Here is a 21544-nt window from a genome sequence, read left to right on the forward strand (position 1 = left end):
CAGGCGGCTTCCTCTTTCGTTTCTTACCCCCAATCCATATTCACCTACTACATTTCCTTCTCTCCCTTTTCCTACTACCGAATTCCAGTCACCCATGACTATTAAATTTTCGTCTCCCTTCACTATCTGAAAAATTTCTTTTATTTCATCATACATTTCTTCAATTTCTTCATCATCTGCAGAGCTAGTTGGCATATAGACTTGTACTACTGTCGTAGGCGTGGGCTTTGTGTCTATCTTGGCCACAACAATGCGTTCGCTATGCTGTTTGTAGTAGCTTACCCGCATTCCTATTGTTTTATTCATTATTAAACCTACTCCTGCATTACCCCTATTTGATTTTGTATTTATAACCCTGTATTCACCTGACCAAAAGTCTTGTTCCTCCTGCCACCAAACTTCACTAATTCCTACTATATCCAACTTTAACCTATCCATTTCCATTTTTAAATTTTCTAACCTACCTGCCCGATTAAGGGATCTCACATTCCATGCTCCGATCCGAAGAAAACCAGTTTTCTTTCTCCTTATAACGACGTTCTCCTGAGTAGTCCCCGCCCGGAAATCCGAATGGGGGACTATTTTACCTCCAGAATATTTGACCCAAGAGGACGCCATCATCATTTATCCATACAGTAAAGCTGCATGCCCTCGGGAAAAATTACGGCCGTAGTTTCCCCTTGCTTTCAGCCGTTCGCAGTACCAGCACAGCAAGGCCGTTTTGGTTAGTGTTACAAGGCCAGATCAGTCAACCATCCAGACTGTTGCCCTTGCAACTACTGAAAAGGCTGCTGCCCCTCTTCAGCCTACAAATTATCAATTTCAACTGGCCTGCTGGCCTGTGGTTGTCATGGGGCTGGAATAGGAGAAAATTGAAAACTCGTCAGTCAGCAAAAACTATTACACCAAGCTCCTTACCATAGATATTAGACCATTAATAAAATTGTAAAGATGGTCAAATTTGAAGCTTGCGTTTGAGCAACACTATTATCTTGTTCAAAGATCTTTTGCTAAGGTATGATGGTAGTAGTTATAGTTGTGTGCTTCGTGCAAAGATCTTTTTACAGATGTGCAAATCTCTGTCAACCTTTGCCTGTATCATTTGCACGTTCTCTTTTGAACCCAGAGTGCAACAGCTTTTGCTCCCTCACCACTTTCCACATCTGGTTGTTAAACCACAGTGGATCTTTCCCATCTTTAATCCACTTGCTAGGAACAGTCTTTTTCAAGAGCATGATTTACAATCTATTTACACTTTGCCCATATTTCCTCTACACCCCTCTACTGGAACCAAATGATGTAAGTGAGATGTTAACAACTGCTAATCCTCTCTTTCGGGCAGAAATACTCTCCTAACGTTCTTGAATGACTTATTTACTTTAGTAACCACAATCACTATGGTGACATCGTGATCACTAACCCCCATCTCCATACCGATGCCATCCATAAGGTCAGGCTGTCTGAAGCTACAAGCTCTTGCATGTGGGCTGTCAAACAAGCTGATCATGACAGCTTTCAGAAAAGTGTCCAAAAGTATTTCACAAGACTCTCTATCTCTACCCCCTATAATGAACCCACAGATGTCCCAGCCTATATTCAGCAGGCTAAAGTCACCTCCAACTAGTAATGCATGATCTGGGTATTTGCACACTACTGACCATAGACTTTCTTTGAATGACTCTAAAGTTGTCTCAGCAAAATCGAGTGTCTGGTAACAACATCCAACAATTAACTTGATTGCATCTAGACCTGTTATATATGACCAATAAACTTTACTGTCACAATCAAATTCAAACTCAAGAGCAACAGTATTTTTGTCACCTGCAATGAACACCAACGGCCTTGCCGCAGTGGATACACTGGTTCCTGTGAGATCATCGAAGTTAAGCGCTCTCGGGAATGGTCGGCACTTGGACGGGTGACCATCCAGGCCGCCATGCGCTGTTGCCATTTTTCGGGGTGCACTCAGCCTCGTGATGCCAATTGAGGAGCTACTCGACCGAATAGTAGTGGTTTTGGTCAAGAATACCACCATAATGCCCGTGAGAGCGGTGTGCTGACCCCACGCCCCTCCTATCCGCAGCCTCCACTGAGGATGACACGGCGGTCGGATGGTCCTGGTAGGCCGCTTGTGGCCTGAAGACGGAGTGAGTGCAATGAACACTCCCCCTCCTACAGTGTCAAATCCGTCTTTTCAATATACATTCCCTGACTGACTCACTAAATATCTCAGAGCTTTCCACTTCAGGTTTCAGCCAGCCCCTGCTGCCAAGAATAATTTGAGTATGAGAAGTTTCCTGGAGGGCTGCAAATTCAGGAACTTTGTTATGAATACTTTGATAATTTACTGATAAAATTTTGACAGTCAAAGTGCCTTTACTCTGAACACAGTGTGATTTTGCTATCTGTGCACTGTCCAGTGATTGTTTATTAGAGTAACTCAAACTACTGTCTAGTCTAAAAAAACCATATGCATTCCACAAATACTCTGCTACTTGAGAAGCCAGTTCCTTTGTGTAGTGCACCCTTTGCCTTTCAAGGGAATCCTACAATTCCCCACACAACGCAGGTCCAGAATTCTGCTGCCAAGACCATCAAAGAGTTGACAAAACCTTTGATTGAGACCTCCATTTGGCTCCAAACCAAACTACCCTGATCAACTCTGGGAACAATGCTGCAAAATGTGAGCACCGCTTGAACCCCTGTGTGAAGCCAGCAGCCTTCACCACTTCCATTAGCAACCTGTATGGACTGAGGATGGCCTCAGCACCCACGTGACAGGTGCTGATGTGGGCCACAACTTGCATAAAACTGCATCCTGGATTCTTGAGAGCTGCAGGCAAGGCCTCCACCATATCTCAGATGAGGCCTCCCGGCATGTATAAGAGTTGCACATTGGCTTTCTTTCCAACACTGAATGCTAACTCCCTTAGGGGCTCCATAGCACATGTAATGTTAGAGCTTCCAATAACTAACACACTCTTGCCCATGCGTGCCTGCTTGGACACTGATGAAGAAAAGGCAAACTTTTCACTCTCACACTGAACAAGCAATGCCAGACCATTAGTCTCCACACTGATCCTCCACTCTGAGCAAACAAATGCATTACCAACCATGCTGGGTACTCTACGAGGTGCCTCAGCAACAGAGCACCTGAGAAAAACGTGCAACGCCTGAGGTGTCTCATGTGACGTGCCAAATTCTCTGCCACTGTACACCCTGAGGCAGCAACCTCAAGGTGGATGACCATAGCCAAACGCACATTCAGATGTTCATGGACCGTGGCCAGCTCCTATGTCCACACACACCATTCACACATCCTACCAGTCCTAGCAAAACTAACTGAAAAAGTAAACTATAAAAGCAGAGAGAAACCTAAATATGCAACTTGATACCCACCTAATGTGTCATCAATGGACTCTGATGGTTTAATGAGCTGTATAACTTGCTGTTCAGAAGAAATGGAAATTACACTACAGACTGCCTGAATTTACATTTACAATTAAAAACAACAAGATTAAATCTCTTAAACAGAAAAACGTGCATGAGATTTATGAAATATACTACTAAGGAAACAGGAAAAGCCAGATGTGTAACTTGCTGCTCTGGAGGTGTGTAGCCGGCAACAGCTGAGGCCTTACCATAAGATATCAAAACATGTCATGAAATTTTATCTGGGTTTCATGATGTGTCACATATTGTGGACAGTAAAATACATCTCCTCCTTGAGGACAGTGGAGTTAAAGACCAAACCACTCCTCTCAGTGATCACTCTGTGAGGCCTGAAAGCTAATTGTTGGTTAGTAGTGGGAATAATTCTAGCAAAATGTGTGTCATACTCTTAGAAGTGCCTTCTGGATTTGTCTGAAGGCTCCAAACCCCTCATTGAGGTATCCAATCACCCCAAGAACCAACTGCAAAGGAAGTCTTATTTATGTGCATATTGATGACTCAGCCCCTAAATTATTCAGTGAGGTGTTACTTTCCACCAAGAACTTCCAATTAACATTTCTATATTGCTAATACAGATAGTTTTTATGGCTACCTAAGGCCTGTTGTCTAGGTGTAGCACATTTGACTAGTAACCAAAATGCCATGGGTTGATGGCTAAAGATTCAACAACCTTGTCGAAGGGCAGAGGAGCTGCAAAGGTTCAAGGCATTCTCTTGCCCTTGGGGAGGAAAACTGCCCCTACAAGGCAAAATAATTGGCAATGATCAACAGTATGACGATGCAGAAGGCAATGGAAACCACTGTATTAAAGACAAATAACATATCCACAGGGTATGTGGCCTATAAATGAAAAAAGTTCCATGATGATTGACACAAGATTCCAGATTAGACCACAATTCAGATATCCAGGAGGTCACTGTCAAGTGGGAGGTGACCATGAAAAAAATATTGAATAAACAATGAAAGGATAATGTTCTATGAGTTGGGGTATGGAATGTCAGAAGTCTGAATGTAGTAGGAAGTTAAAAAATCTGAAAAGCAAAATGCACAATTTAGATACAGTGCGAGTCAGTGAACCTAAATGGTAAGAAGACATGGACTTCTGGCAAGACAAATATAGGGTAATATCAACAGCAGCAGAAAACAGTATAACAGAAGTGGGAATCATTGGGAATGGGAAGGTAGGTTAGAGAATGAGTTACTGTGAACAGTTCAGTGATAGAGTTGTTCTCATCATATTTGACAGCAAACAAACAATAGTTCAAGTATACGTGCCAATGTTGCAAGCTGAAGATGAAGGCAGACAAAATGTATTTGAGGATATTGAATAGGTAATACATATATGTAAAGGGAAATGATAATCTAATAATCTTGGAGGATTGGAATGCAATTTTAGGGGAAGAAATAGAAGAAAGATTTACAGGAGAATATATGCTTTGTAGTAGGAATGTAGGCTGCAGTAATTACTCAGAGATGAAGAAGCCTGGGCAGGATAGAGAAGCATGGAGAACCGCATCAAACCAGTCTCTGGACTGAAGACCACAACAACAACAGCATCAGAAATGAAAGAGGAGGAAGATCAATTGAGTTTTACAATAAATTTCAGTTGGTTATAGCAAATACACTATTCAATAATCACAAGAGGAGCAGATATACTTGGAAAAGACTTGAAGATTGGGATGATTCCAGTTGGATTACATCATTGTCAGACAGAGATTGTGAAATCAGATTCTGGATTGTAAGGTGTACCCAAGGGCAGATATAAACTCAGATCACAATTTAGTAATGCTGAAGAGTAGACTGAAGATCATGAGAATTATGCGGAAGAGTAAGTGAGGAAGGAAGTAGGTACTAAAGTTCTAAGGGATGATGAGATACATTTGAAGTTCACTAAAGATGTGGATACTGTGATAAGGACTGCTGTAGTATGCAGTTCAGTTGAAGAGAAATGGATGTCTCTAAACAGAGCAATCACCGATGTTTGAAAGACAAACATGGGTATTAGGGAGGTAACAATGATCTGAAGAACATACAAAGACTCTCTGACTCAGCCATAGAGTGTCTCAAGGATATTTGTAATATTGTACAGTATTATAATGGCATATGTAAAGAACATTGTAACTCAGTATACTGCTCTCAGAATATTGTACCTAATACATAACACAAAGAATTCCATCAGAATTTCTAAAAACATTAAGGAAAGTCGGAACCAAACAACTATTCAAGTTGATGTATAGTACATATGAGACTTTTGGAAAAATATCATCCACATAATTTCATAGACTAGCAAGGGCAGTTAGGTGTGAGTACTATCACGCAATCAGCTTAACAGCTCATGTATCCATGTTGTTGGCAAGAATAATACACAGAAGACTGGAAAAGAAATTAATTAGATGATGATCAGTTTCGCTTTAGGAAAGGTAACGCTTCCAGTGAGGCAGTCCTGACATTGCACTTGATAATGGAAGCAAGACTAAAGAAAAATAAAGACACACTCATAGGATTTGTCAACATGGCTTCAAGTGTTTGACAATGTAAAATGGTGCAAGATGTTTGAAATACTGGAAAAAATAGGAGTAAGCTATAAGGAAAGATGGGTAATATGTAATATGTACAAGAAAGATTGGAAGACCTAAGATGAAGTGATCAGATTGAGAAGGGGTTCCCAAAGGGTGCAGTCTTTCACTCATACTGTTCAGTCTATACATTGAGAAAGCAATGAGTGACATAAAAAGAGAGATTCAAGTGTGGGATCAAAAATCAGGGTGAAAGGATATCAATGATAAGATTAGTTGATGACATTGCTATTCTCAGTGAAAGTGAAGAAGAATACAGGATCTGTTGAAGGGCATGAACAGTCTAAAGGGTACAGAACATAAATTGAGAGAAAAATCAAAGAAAGACAAAAGTAATGAGAGGAAGAAGAAATGAAAACAGCAAGAAACTTAACATCAGATTTGGTGATCGTGAAGTAGAAAAAAATCAAGCAATTCTGCTATCTAGACTGCAAAATAACCCATGATGGACAGAGCAAGAAGGACATAAAAAGCAGACTAGTACTGGCATTAAGGATATTCCTGGCCAAGAGAAGTCTACGGTATCAAACATAGGCCTTCATTTGAGGAAGAAATTTCTGAGAATGTACTTTTGGAGCACAGCATCATATGGTAGTGAAACGTGGACTGTGGGAAAACCACAACAGACGAGAATTGAATCTTTTATGATGATGTGTTACAGAAGAATGCAGAAAAGTAGGTGGACTAATCATGTAAGGATTGAGGTGGTTCTCCACTGAATCAGAAAAGAAAGGAATGATGCGACCAGACAGAACTACATTGTCCAGCCATAACTATGGGTTCTTTAATTCCTCTAGCAGAAGACATGAAACTAGAATAAATTAAGTATTAGCTCACTTTATTACATAAACAATAGAAAAATTTACTTAACTCAACACAGTTCTTTCCCAAAATAGTACTGGGTATGTAATAACTTCAAGTTGAACAAATATATTTCAAGGAAGACACAATACATGAAAGTCACAGATCAAGTAAACAGAGTAAGACGTGTGTACACTTTAACAGTCAAATCATAAGTGAGTCCAAGTCTAGCAGCCACTGGCTGGCTGGCCGCTTAGGTGGCTCTGCTGCTGCATGGCTTGCATACAGTGCTGCATGTAGAGGATGCGCATAACTGTGTGGCGGCACTTTGAAAGATCGGCGAGTCACAACACTTTTCCCCCCTTTGAATTTTTTGCACAGGTCTTGATGGAGGTGGCCTGTAGATTGCTAACGCCCATAGCTGTAGTTTGACTGGCCGTCAAGTCTCGAGGAGGAGGCTTCCCGAATGGACGGAAGTGTCCCCGACGATAACAGGTCAAGATGACAGGAAACGTGGGGGCTGAATCTGCTGGGGCCCGGTGCACCGATCTGCCCGTTGCAGCAAGTCCGGTTGTTATGCTGGCACCGATATGATGGTGAGAGGACTGCGTTTTGAGTAATGAGAGATTCAAGTATCCCGAGCATCAGGTAGAGCTGAAGGTGGTGTAGCGGCACCCAGAACAGGCGTTGCTGGCACACGAGGCCGAAACTGGTCCGAATGACGCACTGCAACATCTGTGTCCATCTGGATTGCATACAGGCATCGGCCACAGTGTCGTAAGATGCGGCCAGGACTCCATTTTGGCTGTCTGCCATATCCCCGTCCCCGTACCCATACAAGGTCGGCGGTGGTGAACCGGCCAAGCGAAGGCACCCGCGGCTGTGAGGTGAAGGCCGCAGAAGATGAAGTAGCGTGCGGGGCTGTCGGCCATGTAAGAGCTCAGCCGGGCTGTGGTCGCCCATGGGGGTGAAACGGTAAGAAGCTCGAAATTGGAGAAGCGCATCATCTGCAGAAGAAGTCAGGAGTTCCTCATCTGAGACTTAAATGTGCAGACCAGTCGTTCAGCCTCACCGTTTGACTGTGGATGGAACGGAGGGGCCGTGACATGCATGACACCGTGACGGGCACAAAAATCCACAAAATCAGAAGAGGCAAATTGCGGACCATTATCAGTAACAAGAGTAGAGGGAAGGCCTTCCAAAGAGAAAATGCGAGCTAGAGCATTGGTGGTTGCCGCGGTGGCAGGCAACGTACAACAGACAATGAAAGGAAAGTTAGAGTAGGTGTCAATAATGAAAAGCCAATAAGTACCTAAAAAAGGCCCTGCAAAGTCAGCATGAATACGCTCCGAGGGCTTCTCAGGCGAAGGCCACGATGACAAAGATGACTTTGGGGCGGTGGCCTGCGACGCACAAGGGCTGCAAGCAACGACCATGTGTGTGATTTCAGAGTCGATGCCAGGCCAGTACACATGACAGCGCGCCAGAGATTTTGTGTGAGAGACATCCCACTGCCCTTTCTGAACGAGGCACAAGACCGAAGCACGCAAAGACGCCGGTACCACAACACGCGGCGAAGCTTTTTTGGTGGATAGGAGGATAATACCATCCCTAGCCATGAGGCTAGAGTAGTAGTTCCACAATGGATCAGAAGCCTTAGCGGTTGGACGATCTGGCCAACCCTTCTGAATACAGCGTAAAACCCGGGAGAGGGTAGGGTCAAAACCTGTAGCAGCCGCCAGCCGGTCCCCGGTGATGGGGAACCCGTTCACAACCTGTTGCTCAGCAACATCCAGGTCGAAACACAAAAATTCGTCCCTATCGAATGCCAGATCAGGACCCATGGGAAGGCGAGACAGTACATCAGCATTCGCGTGTTGAGCCGTCGACTGGAAATGAATCTCATAATTGAAACGAGACAAGTAAAGTGCCCAACGCTGGAGGCAGTGTGCAGCCTTGTAGGGAAGTGACGTTGATGGACGAAACAAGGAAACAAGTGGTTTGTGATCCATAACAAGGTGAAATTTGTATCCATAGAGTAAAACATCAAACTTATGAAGAGCATAAATAATGGCCAAAGCTTCCTTTTCAATTTGAGAATACTTTTGTTCGGCATCCGTGAGCATTTTGGAGGCATAAGCAATGGGTTGTTCAGAACCATCAGCAAAACAGTGCGCAAGGACTGCACCGATCCCATATTGAGAGGCGTCCGTGGCAAGAACAAGATGTTGGCCAGGTTGATAAGTAGCCAGGCAGGGGCCCTGTTTCAGCATAGTCTTCAGTTTCTGGAAAGCCGCATCAGATGACGCGGACCAGTGAAAAGGCTCGTTTTTATGCAACAGGCGATGCAACGGCTGAGCCACCGAAGCAGCAGACGGTAAAAACTTGTGATAGTATGCTATTTTCCCCAAGAAGGCCTGCAGTTCCTTAACAGATGTAGGGCAAGGAAGGCATCGATCACAGCGACAGTTTGCTCAAGCGGATGAATACCATCCCCAGAGAGTTGAAACCCCAAGTACGTGATAGATGCCTGAAAAAATTTTGATTTCTGAAGATTACACTTAAGACCGGCAGTCTGTAAGACATGAAAAAGTGTGCGGAGATTTAGAAGATGTTCGTCAGCGGTGGAGCTAGTGACAACAATGTCATCCTGGTGATTTATACACCCAGGGACAGTGAGCAATAATTGTTCCAAGAATTGCTGAAATAGAGCAGGGGCACTGGCAACCCTGAATGGCAATCATTGGTATTGATAGAGGCCGAAAGGCATGTTAAGGACCAGAAACTGCCAGGAAGCAGTGTCGAGAGGAAGTTGATGATAAGCTTTTGACAGGTCAAGTTTAGAAAAATACTGGCCTCCAGCAAGTTTAGTGAAGAATTCTTCAGGTTGAGGCATAGGGTAAGTGTCGATAAGGCATTGAGCATTTACAGTGGCTTTCAAATTGCTGCAGAGACAAATATCACCATTTGGCTTAGCAACGACAACGACAGGAGAGGACCACTCACTGGAAGTGACAGGAAGCAAGACCCCTGAAGTAGTGAGACAATCAAGCTCCCGTTTGACCTGATCACGAAGGGCCTCAGGAATGGGCCGAGCCCGAAAAAACTTAGGCCAAGCAGTGGGTTTGAGCGTGATATGAGCTTCAAAGTCGTTTGCACGGCCTAACCCAAGAGAAAAAAGGGACGAAAATGTCGTCGACAAGGAATCCAACTGAGCATAAGGAATAGCATCAGAGACGATATTGACAGAGTCATCTATGGAGAACCCAAAAACGTGAAAGGCATCGAAACCAAACAGATTCTCCGCGTTACTATGGTCGACTACAAATATGGGAACAGTGTGAATGACAGATTTGTAAGACACCTCAGCATCAAATTGTCCCAAGAGAGAAATCTTCTGTTTATTGTAAGTCCGTAATTGCCTAGGTACAGGTGACAGGATTGGAGAACCCAACTGAAGATACATCTGAGAAGTGATGATAGTGGCAGCAGAACCAGTATCCACCAGCATGCGAACATCTCGACCAAGTATTTGGACAGTGAGGAATAACTTCCCTGAAAGGGAAGAAGTACAATTGACAGACAACACAGAATCAGAATCAGCGTCATGTTCATGAACATCATGTATGTGGTCGAATTTGCAAACGGATGACACATGATCCTTTTTTTTGCATTTGTGACACATGGCCCAACGTTGTGGACAATCTTCTCGTGAATGTTTCGTAAAACACCGCGGACATGAAGAAAGTTGCCGTGGGTTTTTCTGCAGTTTCTTAGAGGTTTGTTTATGGTTAGGCCGAGGCTGCACTTGGGAGCATACTGTGGCCACGTCGGCCGGCGGGGACACACCACACGCTTCGTCAACATCGCACAGAGGTTGTATTTCCCTGACGTCACCCCATGCCTCTATTTGCGCCCCAGCGACACGAGAAATTTCAAAAGACTGAGCGATGGATAGGACTTCATCTAGAGTTGGATTTGCCAACTGAAGGGCACGTTGCCTAACTTCTTCGTCGGGCGCCGATCGGATAATAGCATCCCGTACCATGGAATCGGAGTAGGATGCTTTGTGAACGTCAGTAACAAATTGACTCTTTCTACTGAGGCCGTGAAGTTCAGCATCCCAAGTGCGATAGGATTGATTCGGTTGTTTTTGACAACGATAAAAGGCAACACGAGAGGCTACCATATACGTTTGCTTTTGAAAGTAGACGGACAGAAGTGAGCACATTTCAGCAAAGGACAAAGACGCAGGATCTTTCAAAGGAGCCAATTGCGACAACAACCGATACATTTGAGGTGAAATCCATGAAAGGAACAGAGACTTACATGTTTGTTCGTCCATGACATGAAATGCCAAGAAGTGCTGTCGAAGACATTTTTCGTAATCCGACCAGTCTTCTGCCGTCTCGTCGTAAGGAGGAAAAGTAGGTAGAGACAATGACGAGAGACACCCTACATTTGACGCCGCGACGAAATCACAAATCGCATTTGTGAGAAGCGTTTGCTGTTCTATAAGACCTTGCAATAGTTGCTCTAAAGTAGCCATGGAAACATGTGGGTCAACGATGGGAAATAAAAATCACTACCTCGTCGCCAATTGTAATAACTTCATGTTAAACAAAAATATTTCAAGGAAGACGCAATATATGAAAGTCACAGATCAAGTAAACAGAGTAAGACGTGTGTGCACTTTAACAGTCAAATCATAACTGAGTCCAAGTCTAGCGGCCGCTGGATGGCTGGCCGCTTAGGTGGCTCTGCTGCTGCATGGCTGGCAGTCAGCGCCGCATGTAGAGGACGCGCGTAACTGCAAGGCGGCACTTTGAAAGAACAGCGAGTCACAACAGGGTAATTTACAGCTGCCATTGACTAGCAAAGCATGAATTGATGCACTAGTTAACGAACAGTTCTCTCGCAGTACAAAATTCCACATTTAGCTGCCATTGCCCTTCATGGGGATGTTGACTGGTGTAGCTGAAGTCTGGAACTGGGGCAGACCTCTTGCATGCTCAATAGACACTATATTGTCCTCAGCATGAGAGGGCTGCTATGCTGAGTGGTCTTCTGGAGTGCCTGCCACTGGCTGTTGCAGATTGCAGTGAACCCTCGCTAATGTCTGTGGTATCAATTTGCACTGCTGATTCTAGTGTGGCACCACAATCTCTGGAGGATGCCACAAGGAATATATGGAAAACACTGACAAGATGAAAGGAAATGACGTTAGGGCATGTTCAGGCATCACAGAATAATTTCCATGGTTCTACAATGTAAAAACTGTAGAGGAAGCTAAGGGGTTGGAATAGGATAGAAATTTGTGGTAAGTCACACTAAACCAGTTAGAAGACTGATGGAGGAAAAAAGAACCATACCTAGCTTGGCAAAATTCCTTGCATAAGAGGCAAGAGTAACAAATGAGTAGTGAAACAATTAAATAGTAAAACATATGAAACACAGTTGCAAAATTGTGTTTATATTAACTTTGATGCTAAAAAATTTCAAAATTAATTTATGTAATAAAACACTTTCCACAAAGTGCTATTTTAATTAAACTAAAGATCTGGATACACATACCTCAATATTGTATCATCATCTGTTATTACAATCCATTTCACAGTTGGATACTTTTGAGGCTGAAGTGCAACATTATGTATTATACTCATTGTCTTTGCACAGTGGCCAACTTCTGTGTTGGGTACTCCAAGATTAATTGTGGGTATATTCTGATCTGAAGAACATCACATATAATGCCTCTTAACTCCAAGTATTGTTTAGACAGTATAGAGTAGACAAAACTTCATCTCACCTGCTACATCACTGTAAAATTCCATATACCCCGTAAATTTACCCCATGTTTTCTTAATTACTGGCACTCTATCTTTGTGGAACTTGCTGCAAGTCTTTATAGCAAAATATATGTGACTTCTTGAAACAGCATCTCCCTGAAATTGAGTTTTGGAAAGAAACACAATCTCAGAACAATGATAAACATCTTTTTTCTAAATTTTACACACAGGAAAAGCATTCTTTTATCTTAATTCAAATGATAATTCATTACACTGTATATTATAATTAATGTTATATACAGTTGCCCACATTGCTCTATGGTCTATGCAACTGTTCATATTTCTTCAGGCTCAGGCAATGTATAAAAAAGAATTATAAAATGCTCCTAGGAACCGGGAGTGACTTCATCTGTGCTAGCTTCTACATGTGTACATTTAGATATTCCTCAACTCACAGTCTGTGGGCTCTGCTGTTTACATCCACTTATGAGATCTTCTTATGCAGTTTCTTTAGTTTCTGAATTTTCTACAGGTGGTGGTGTGTGAAACATAGATTTTGTGAGCTTAGATGTAACCCTGTTAAAAATGTTTTCTGCATAAAACCAACACGTAGACCAATTCTGTAATGTTGCATGTATGGTGTTTTCTGAACTATGTCTGAAAATCCAAACAAACTTAGTGTTCAATTGTGACAAGTGTAATGACCATTACCAAAAGGATACTAGTGGAGTTAGCACACATTCTACCAAGGATTACATGCAAGTCACAACGTATACTACCTTGACTGGAAATAAATGAGACTGCACAAATCACTAAGAAACTGTTTGCTGTGGCTTAGTAGTGGTGACTATTTGTCCTCAGCATCCTTAGACCTTGGCAAATTACATCAAAATTGATAAAGTCAGTAGCACTGGATGAGAAATTTAGTATGTATGTGTTCCTGTGCTCTGCTGATGGGGGGAAAAGGCAGTGCCAATGAATAGCTGCACAAGAAATTTCTAGAAAAAAAGCTTTTGCATAGTAAAATGAATGAAAGAAAATGGATTCAGATGTCTTCTACTTTATGGGCAACCAGTTCTAAATGAACATATTTGGTAAGTTCACTATTATGCAGCATTAGTATTGTTTCATTTGTGTGAGACACTGTAAATCACATTTTCTGGTGTAGTGCAATAACACACCTGTAGGAAACTGCTTGTTCACTGTCACTGCATTGATCAATTTTGTTTAAACTTGTCACACCATAAGAATACAGACTGCATTGGAAAACAACATTGCATTAATACACAACTGCAAATAGGTTAGTAATGTATGTTGCATCATTTCTTTCATGTCAAAGTAGTATGTTTCACACAGCAAGTGCACACAAGAAAGCAAAACAATGCAAGCCAGGAAAAATGGAAAATAAGTGAAATGTGCACTATCCACGTATGAGCAATTGGTTTGGAAGAGATAACTGTATTTTGAATAAAAAACTTCATTCAATTAATGGTCACTGATTATTCCAAACACATCTAAGCTATTCAGCTGCTGTTCCTCTAATAATAACATTTTCCCAATTACATGAGCAAATTGATGAATGATGAAGAAATGGTTATGCACTATGTGGAGGCTGCTTATTTACAATGATCTTTGTTTGCTACAATTATAACAGAAATTTGTGCACTTAGAATCACAAGTCTAATAATTTGCCTTTAAATAAACTGTGATGATAACAGTGATGTCAAATATCCAAAACCAAAAACAATTTAATTTAGTTCTGAATCTCCGGACTTCACCGGTTTCCTATCTTAAGTAATATTTTTTATGATCCGTGTTTAGATAAAGAACTCTGCTTCCTACCATAAATAGGAGGTAAAATCCACATGGAAATTATTTTTATGTAAAATATAGAGGTTGAAACTGAACCTTTTCTCCCATTCCAGCCATATCAGTACCACTTCTCAATGTTAGTTTTTTCTCATAAACTTTTTCTTTCTCTCCAATATGTTTTATCTTTGCATTCATCTCCTTTCTTTCTTTGGGTTATTTGCCCATTTTTTTCCTTATTATTTCTTCACTGAACTCCTTTTAGTCCTAAGATTATTTCTTCCTTCATGTTGCATATCACCTTTTAACAACAAAGTACAGCTTATAATTATTTTCCTTTATATGAGAGACCTAAAAGATTAAAGTTGTGTTTTATTAGTACATTGTCATCAATTCTGCAACATCAGCACACACAAAACAAAAGTGTACCATGTGATTGCAGTTTTTACATTTCTTTCTACTAACCACATAACACATGATTAGTCATGTCCCTTTCTGCTCATCGATTTTCCTCCAGGATTTTTCCTCTCATTATATCATTTAAGAAGTCATTGAACCACATCAGATGCTACATCTATTTGTTTTTCCTTTCCTGTACAGATCAGTGCCCTTCCATCATAGAGTCCTTGCAACAATTCCTAATTAGTTTACCTTTCTATCCCAAATTTTTGTTGTGCTTGTCCTTACCCATACCTCTACAGTTTCTAATGCTGCCCTTTCCCAAGAAAGGGGCAACAATAAGAAGAGATCAAATAGTTTTTGCAATCAGAAATAACTTGGATGCATGGAAACAACACTATGTTCCCTGACTTGTCTTAACAAATTTACAGATCACCTTGAGAGAATAGAAGATAAAAAAGAGACAAATAAACACTGACCTACTGGAACATTATTAAGTCTTTCAACATGACACACTATAAAGTGGCATACAAACACTGACCTACTAGAACAGTAAGTCTTTCAACATCACAAACTTCTTAATTTCGCGAATGAAAATGTGAGATAACCTGAAACATGTAGAGGTTATATGAGCATATAGAAAGGGGATTTAGAAAATCTATATCTTTGAAAAGTCTCAAATTTCATAGTGTGCCATTCTTGAGTGCTTATAAACATGTATCTGAAAAGGGAGAGTACAAAAACTACATATGCATATTCCTCTTACAGATTTGGAAGTCTTCAAGAGCATTCACACAAATTACTTATAAATAATTATGAATCTACAGGGATACTTCTAGCACTTTATGGAACTAGTTAAAACCTTAGATGAAAATTCCAAAATAGAGACAGTGGGGGAAAAACATCTGCTTCTGCAACTCAGATGGAAATATGAGTAACAATGATATCATCATAAGAAAGTCACGAAGACAATATCATAAAAATGTTTAAATTCAAACCCATTGAAATCTGAGGAAGCTACTTGTTTTCTTTCTGTAAAGTGGCATTACGAACACTGACATTTATGACATGTTAGTAATGGTGTGCACTGGACTTAAAATAGAAGTGTTTGACTTTTTCCAGTTCCAAGAACAGAATTATTGTACTTGATCTCAGTTTATTTAGTGGTATAATAAACTAACTTGAATAGCTCAGTATGTTCTTACACAATATCTGATGAGCCTTGGAGATGTAGCACACATAGAACGATATTTAGAACACAGGAATGGAGTATCCTCCAAAGGCGGTCCTTTGCCATCATCCCACACAAACTGAGCTAACTCATACTGTGCATCAATGGCAAAATTTTGTTGATAAGTCTCATTTTCAGAAAGCCGCTGTCCCAACCTACAAGAGAAACAAATAGGATTATAACAATGCAATGATAAAAAATCATATGTTTGAGATCTCGCTGTTAGTAAGGACACAAGTCTATATAACTGTCTTTTTGTAGCACACAGACCTCCAGTCATTCTATGGCACCCAAAGAAGACACTTAACATAGTTCATTTCATAATACATGACAGAAGGTTGTATACATGGAAGAAGCCTGGAGATACTGACAGGTTTCAGATAGATTATATAATGATAAGACAGAGATTTAGGAACCAGGTTTTAAATTGTAAGACATTTCCAGGGGCAGATGTGGATTCTGACCACAATCTATAGGTTATGACCTGTAGATTAAAACTGAAGAAACTGCAAAAAGGTGGGAATTTAAAGAGATGGGACCTGGATAAACTGAAAGAACCAGAGGTTGTACAGAGTTTCAGGGAGAGCATAAGGGAACAATTGGCAGGAATGGGGGAAAGAAATACAGTAGAAGAAGAATGGGTAGCTTTTAGAGATGAAGCAGTGAAGGCAGCAGAGGACCTAGTAGTAAAAAAGACGAGGGCTAGTAGAAATCCTTGGGTAACAGAAGAAATACTGAATCTAATTGATGAAAGGAGAAAATATAAAAATGAAAGCAGGCAAAAAGGAATACAAACGTCTCAAAAACAAGATCGACAGGAAGTGCAAAATGGCTAAGCAGAGATGGCTAGAGTATAAATGTAAGGATGTAGAGGCTTATCTCACTAGGGGTAAGATAGATACAGCCTACAGGACAATTAAAGAGACCTGCAGAGAAAAGAGAACCACTTGTATGAATATCAAAAGCTCAGATGGAAACCCAGTTCTAAGCAAAGAAGGGAAAACAGAAAGGTGGAAGGAGTATATAGAGGGTCTATACAAGGGCGATGTTCTTGAGGACAATATTCTGGAAATGGAAGAGGATGTAGATGAAGATGAAATGGGAGATATAATACTGCGTGAAGAGTTTGACAGAGCACTGAAAGACCTGAGTCGAAACAAGGCCCCGGGAGTAGACAACATTCCATTAGAACTACTGACGGCCTTGAGAGAGCCAGTCCTGACAAAACTCTACCATCTGGTGAGCAAGATGTATGAAACAGGCGAAATACCCTCAGACTTCAAGAAGAATATAATAATTCCAATCCCAAAGAAAGCAAGTGTTGACAAATGTGAAAATTACTGAACTATCAGTTTAATAAGTCACGGCTGTAAAATACTAACGCGGATTCTTTACAGACGAATGGAAAAACTGGTAGAAGCTGACCTCGGGGAAGATCAGTTTGGATTCCGTAGAAATGTTGGAACACGTGAGGCAATACTGACACTACGACTTATCTTAGACACTAGATTAAGGAAAGGCAAACCTACGTTTGTAGCATTTGTAGACTTAGAGAAAGTTTTTGACAATGTTGACTGGAATACTCTCTTTCAATTTCTGAAGGTGGCAGGGGTAAAATACAGGGAGCGAAAGGCTATTTACAATTTGTACAGAAACCAGATGGCAGTTATAAGAGTCGAGGGGCATGAAAGGGAAGCAGTGGTTGCGAAGGGAGTGAGACAGGGTTGTAGTCTCTCGCCGATGTTATTCAATCTTTATATTGAGCAAACAGTGAAGGAAACAAAAGAAAAATTCAGAGTAGGTATTAAAATCCATGGAGAAGAAATAAAAACTCTGAGGTTCGCCGATGACATTGTAATTCTGTCAGAGACAGCAAAGGACTTGGAAGAGAAGTTGAATGGAATGGATGTCTTGAAAGGAGAGTATAAGATGAACATCAACAAAAGCAAAATGAGGATAATGGAATGTAGTCGAATTAAGTCGGGTGATGCTGAGGGAATTAGATTAGGAAATGAGACACTTAAAGTAGTAAAGGAGTTTTGCTATTTGGGGAGTAAAATAACTGATGATGGTCAAAGTAGAGAGGATATAAAATGTAGACTGGCAATGGCAAGGAAAGCGTTTGTGAAGAAGAGAAATTTGTTAACATCGAGTATAGATTTAAGTTTCAGGAAATCTTTTCTGAAAGTATATGTATGGAGTGTAGCCATGTATGGAAGTGAAACATGGACGATAACTAGTTTGGACAAGAAGAGAATAGAAGCTTTTGAAATGTGGTGCTACAGAAGAATGCTGAAGATTAGATGGGTAGATCACATAACTAATGAGGAAGTATTGAATAGGATTGGGGAGAAAAGGAGTTTGTGGCACAACTTGACTAGAAGAAGGGATCGGTTAGTAGGACACATCCTGCGGCATCAAGGGATCACCAATTTAGTATTGGAGGGCAGCGTGGAGGGTAAAAATTGTAAAGGTAGACCAAGAGATGAAAACACTAAGCAGATTCAGAAGGATGTAGGTTGCAGTACATACTGGGAGATGAAGAAGCTTGCACAGGATAGAGTAGCATGGAGAGCTGCATCAAACCAGTCTCAGGACTGAAGACCAAAACAACAACAATACAGGGACATTGCTTTATTGTAACACTGACAGTATGAGTTGAGAAGTTTTCACATTCCCATGAAGCTGAGATCTACATTGGCAGAGGCACTGTAACTGGTATGGCCTCCCAAGTCTGACAGGTCCCAGCAGACGAACAAGACAAAGTGTGTCTCACAAAACCCCACCTCTCTGATGTCCCATCCCATGTATCTTTGCCCTTCATACCACAGCTCAATGTGATAGTGATCAAAGCAGGCTTTAGTCTAGTGAACAGTCACAGAAGCGGAGCTCTAGAGCCTGCTTCGCATCCAGTCTGGAGAGGAAACATCTACAGCCTTCCGGACAGATCACATTACTTCCTGCAATAGAAAACTGATTGAATAAGTGACTGTCCCTGGCTAACCATGACAAGATGATCCTTTTCCAGCACCTGTTCAGGATGCAACTTGTTTGTGTGAATGTACGGCCTCTGCATTTTGGAGAGGGCTGTAACTGTTGTAAATCTTACTCTAATGAAATTTAGCATTGGACATCTGTCCCACAAAAATGTCAGCATGGCAGGTTAGTGTACTGTGGATAGGGCTGTTGGAGGAATTAATGCTATGTGCTAACTCCTGGGATGTCTTGGTCTGGGTCAGACAGATTGAAAGTAGTGGATTGTGGGAACTCAGCAAGTATATTCTTAACACAGGACACACCCAGCCTCAGATGTGCCTACACCTTGATTAAAACAAAACATTATGATTACTTTTACCACACTTCATAAAGGGAACATAAAGTGCAGGACACTTGGGACTATATTGGAACTACAAGTGGAAGTAAATAATATAATGTGGATATCATTGGGGTAAGAGATATGAAGAAAGGAAGTGGATCACATCACACTGTTGTCAGAAAATGCTTTCCACTGTACAGGCAAAGACTGAGGTGGGTATTCAGGAATGGATTCTATCATTAACAATAAATATAAAGATGAAATTGTTGTTAGAGAAGTATCTCAGGCAGAACAACAAGAATAGTATTAAAAATCAACAAAAGGGATTCACTGTTAATAGAACAAGTTTATACCCAACAACCACACCCCCAGATGAAGATCTTGGAAATATTTATGAGCAGCTAAAAAGAACAGTTACACAAACGTAATGGGTGAATTTAATGCAAATGTGCAGTCCGAGTGGTAAAACATTCTTCAGCAGGAAATTTTGGATTCTATACCAGGAATAAGACATTTTATTGGAATTTGCTGAGGAGAGCCAAATGTACTTCCTACATATAATTTTCAAGAATTGCTGAGGCAGGAATCAAACTGAAAAGGATTAAGGTGAACTAAAGTGAGATTTACTATGTGTTTCAAACAACAAACAAACTATGAAGGACGTGTTGGTCAGCCCATTGTCTCTATTAACACAGGCTACTAAGATGCAATACTAAACTGGGCATTAAGTAAGAAACATTTAAACTTATTAAGCATAAAACCAGTTTCACTGACACAAAAAATTAGGTGCAGAATAAATCGAAGAAAGAAAAAGATGTTAAAGGCTCTAGTGAATGAAAACGGATAAAGAAGAGGAAAAATAGTAAATAATAAAAGTCAGACAGAACTGGCTGATGTGAACAAGACTATTCACAAGTATTAAAAAGAAGACAACAGAAAGTGTAATGAGAAGAGAGAGAAATCAGGAACAACTGAAGTATGAAGAAAATCAAATAAGTACCTATGCTGGGGAGTAACATGGCATTACTACAATGAAATAGAAGATCATCATAAAGGTGTTTAAAGATTTCTTCAACAATCTACAGAAGGCACCTAGAGAAATGAGCACTCAAATAATAGACTATGAGAATAAGTGGATTCCAGATGTATTACCATAAGAAATAAAAAAAGTAATTAAGTGCATGGAAACAAGAAAACCTCTTTGGAATTATGGAATAACGGTATAAATTATAAAAGTGGAAGGATAAGAGGTGAAAGCAAAAACTGCACAATTATTCACCATCCATTTGCACAAGAAGATCACACCAGACAGTTGGAACAATGCTGTAATTGTTGTACTTCACAGAACTGGGAGCAGGTAAGATGTAAACAACTCCAGGCCCACTAGCCTTTTGTCAACTGTACACAAGTTTTTATAAAAATCGTTGCTAACTGACTAGAAAAAACTTAAGCCTTTAACAAGGGAAAAAACTAACTGCCTTTAGAAATCTACAGATTGTCAGTTAGCAACAAAAACATATGAGTTGCTACTTTGCACATGATGTGTAAACCACGAGAAAGTGTCTGTGTCAAAACCAAATCTGTGAAACAGAATCCTCAAATATCAGTTCAGTAAAGTATAGATACAAGAAATCTACTGCTTCCAGTCAATTATGTCAAAGAAATGGAAGTTCAGAATTGATAGAGTAACCAGGCAGGATGACTCCATTTCACCAAGGTCATATTCTGCAGGCTTGGTCGAGGTCTTCGAATCATTAAACTGGGCTGAAGAAAGAATATACATAAATGAATCTTATCTGAACCTCATTTGATTTTCAGGTGACATCATTTAGTTTGCTTATGACCTAGAAGAATTTCAGCAAAGGATGGGGAAACTTGACTGATGGCTTCTTACAGTAAGACCAAAATAATATACAATCCATATCCCAGGAGAAAAATAATCAAGATTAGTGACTGAATTACAGGACTATGTGACCAATTTGTATACAAAAGCCAAACAAAAACACCAAGTGGATGGACACTTAAAGAAATAAACAGAAGTGTGAAAATGGCTTGAACTTCATTTGGGAAACTGAATGCTACATTCAAAAGTAAATTCCCAGTGTGCCTTAAACGGAAGGTCTATATCCAGTGTATACTGACAGTACTAAAATAGGGAAGTGAAAAATTGATG

At 40.7% G+C, this 21544-nt stretch overlaps 1 protein-coding gene across 1 annotated transcript in view; it reads right to left on the minus strand.

Moving 5' to 3' along the window:
- The window catches only part of LOC126196460 (beta-1,3-glucosyltransferase), a 109480-nt gene that overhangs the window by 41124 nt on the left and 46812 nt on the right, over nucleotides 1–21544 (minus strand). The window contains exons 7-9 of the mRNA XM_049934567.1: nucleotides 16030–16210; nucleotides 12637–12772; nucleotides 12405–12558 (exon numbers count right to left, since the gene is read on the minus strand). Coding sequence (XP_049790524.1) covers nucleotides 12405–12558; nucleotides 12637–12772; nucleotides 16030–16210 — 471 coding nt within the window. The remainder of the gene's footprint in view (nucleotides 1–12404; nucleotides 12559–12636; nucleotides 12773–16029; nucleotides 16211–21544) is intronic.

This window comes from Schistocerca nitens, chromosome 1 (genome assembly GCF_023898315.1).
Source record: "Schistocerca nitens isolate TAMUIC-IGC-003100 chromosome 1, iqSchNite1.1, whole genome shotgun sequence".
Classification (NCBI taxonomy): Eukaryota; Metazoa; Arthropoda; class Insecta; order Orthoptera; family Acrididae; genus Schistocerca; species Schistocerca nitens.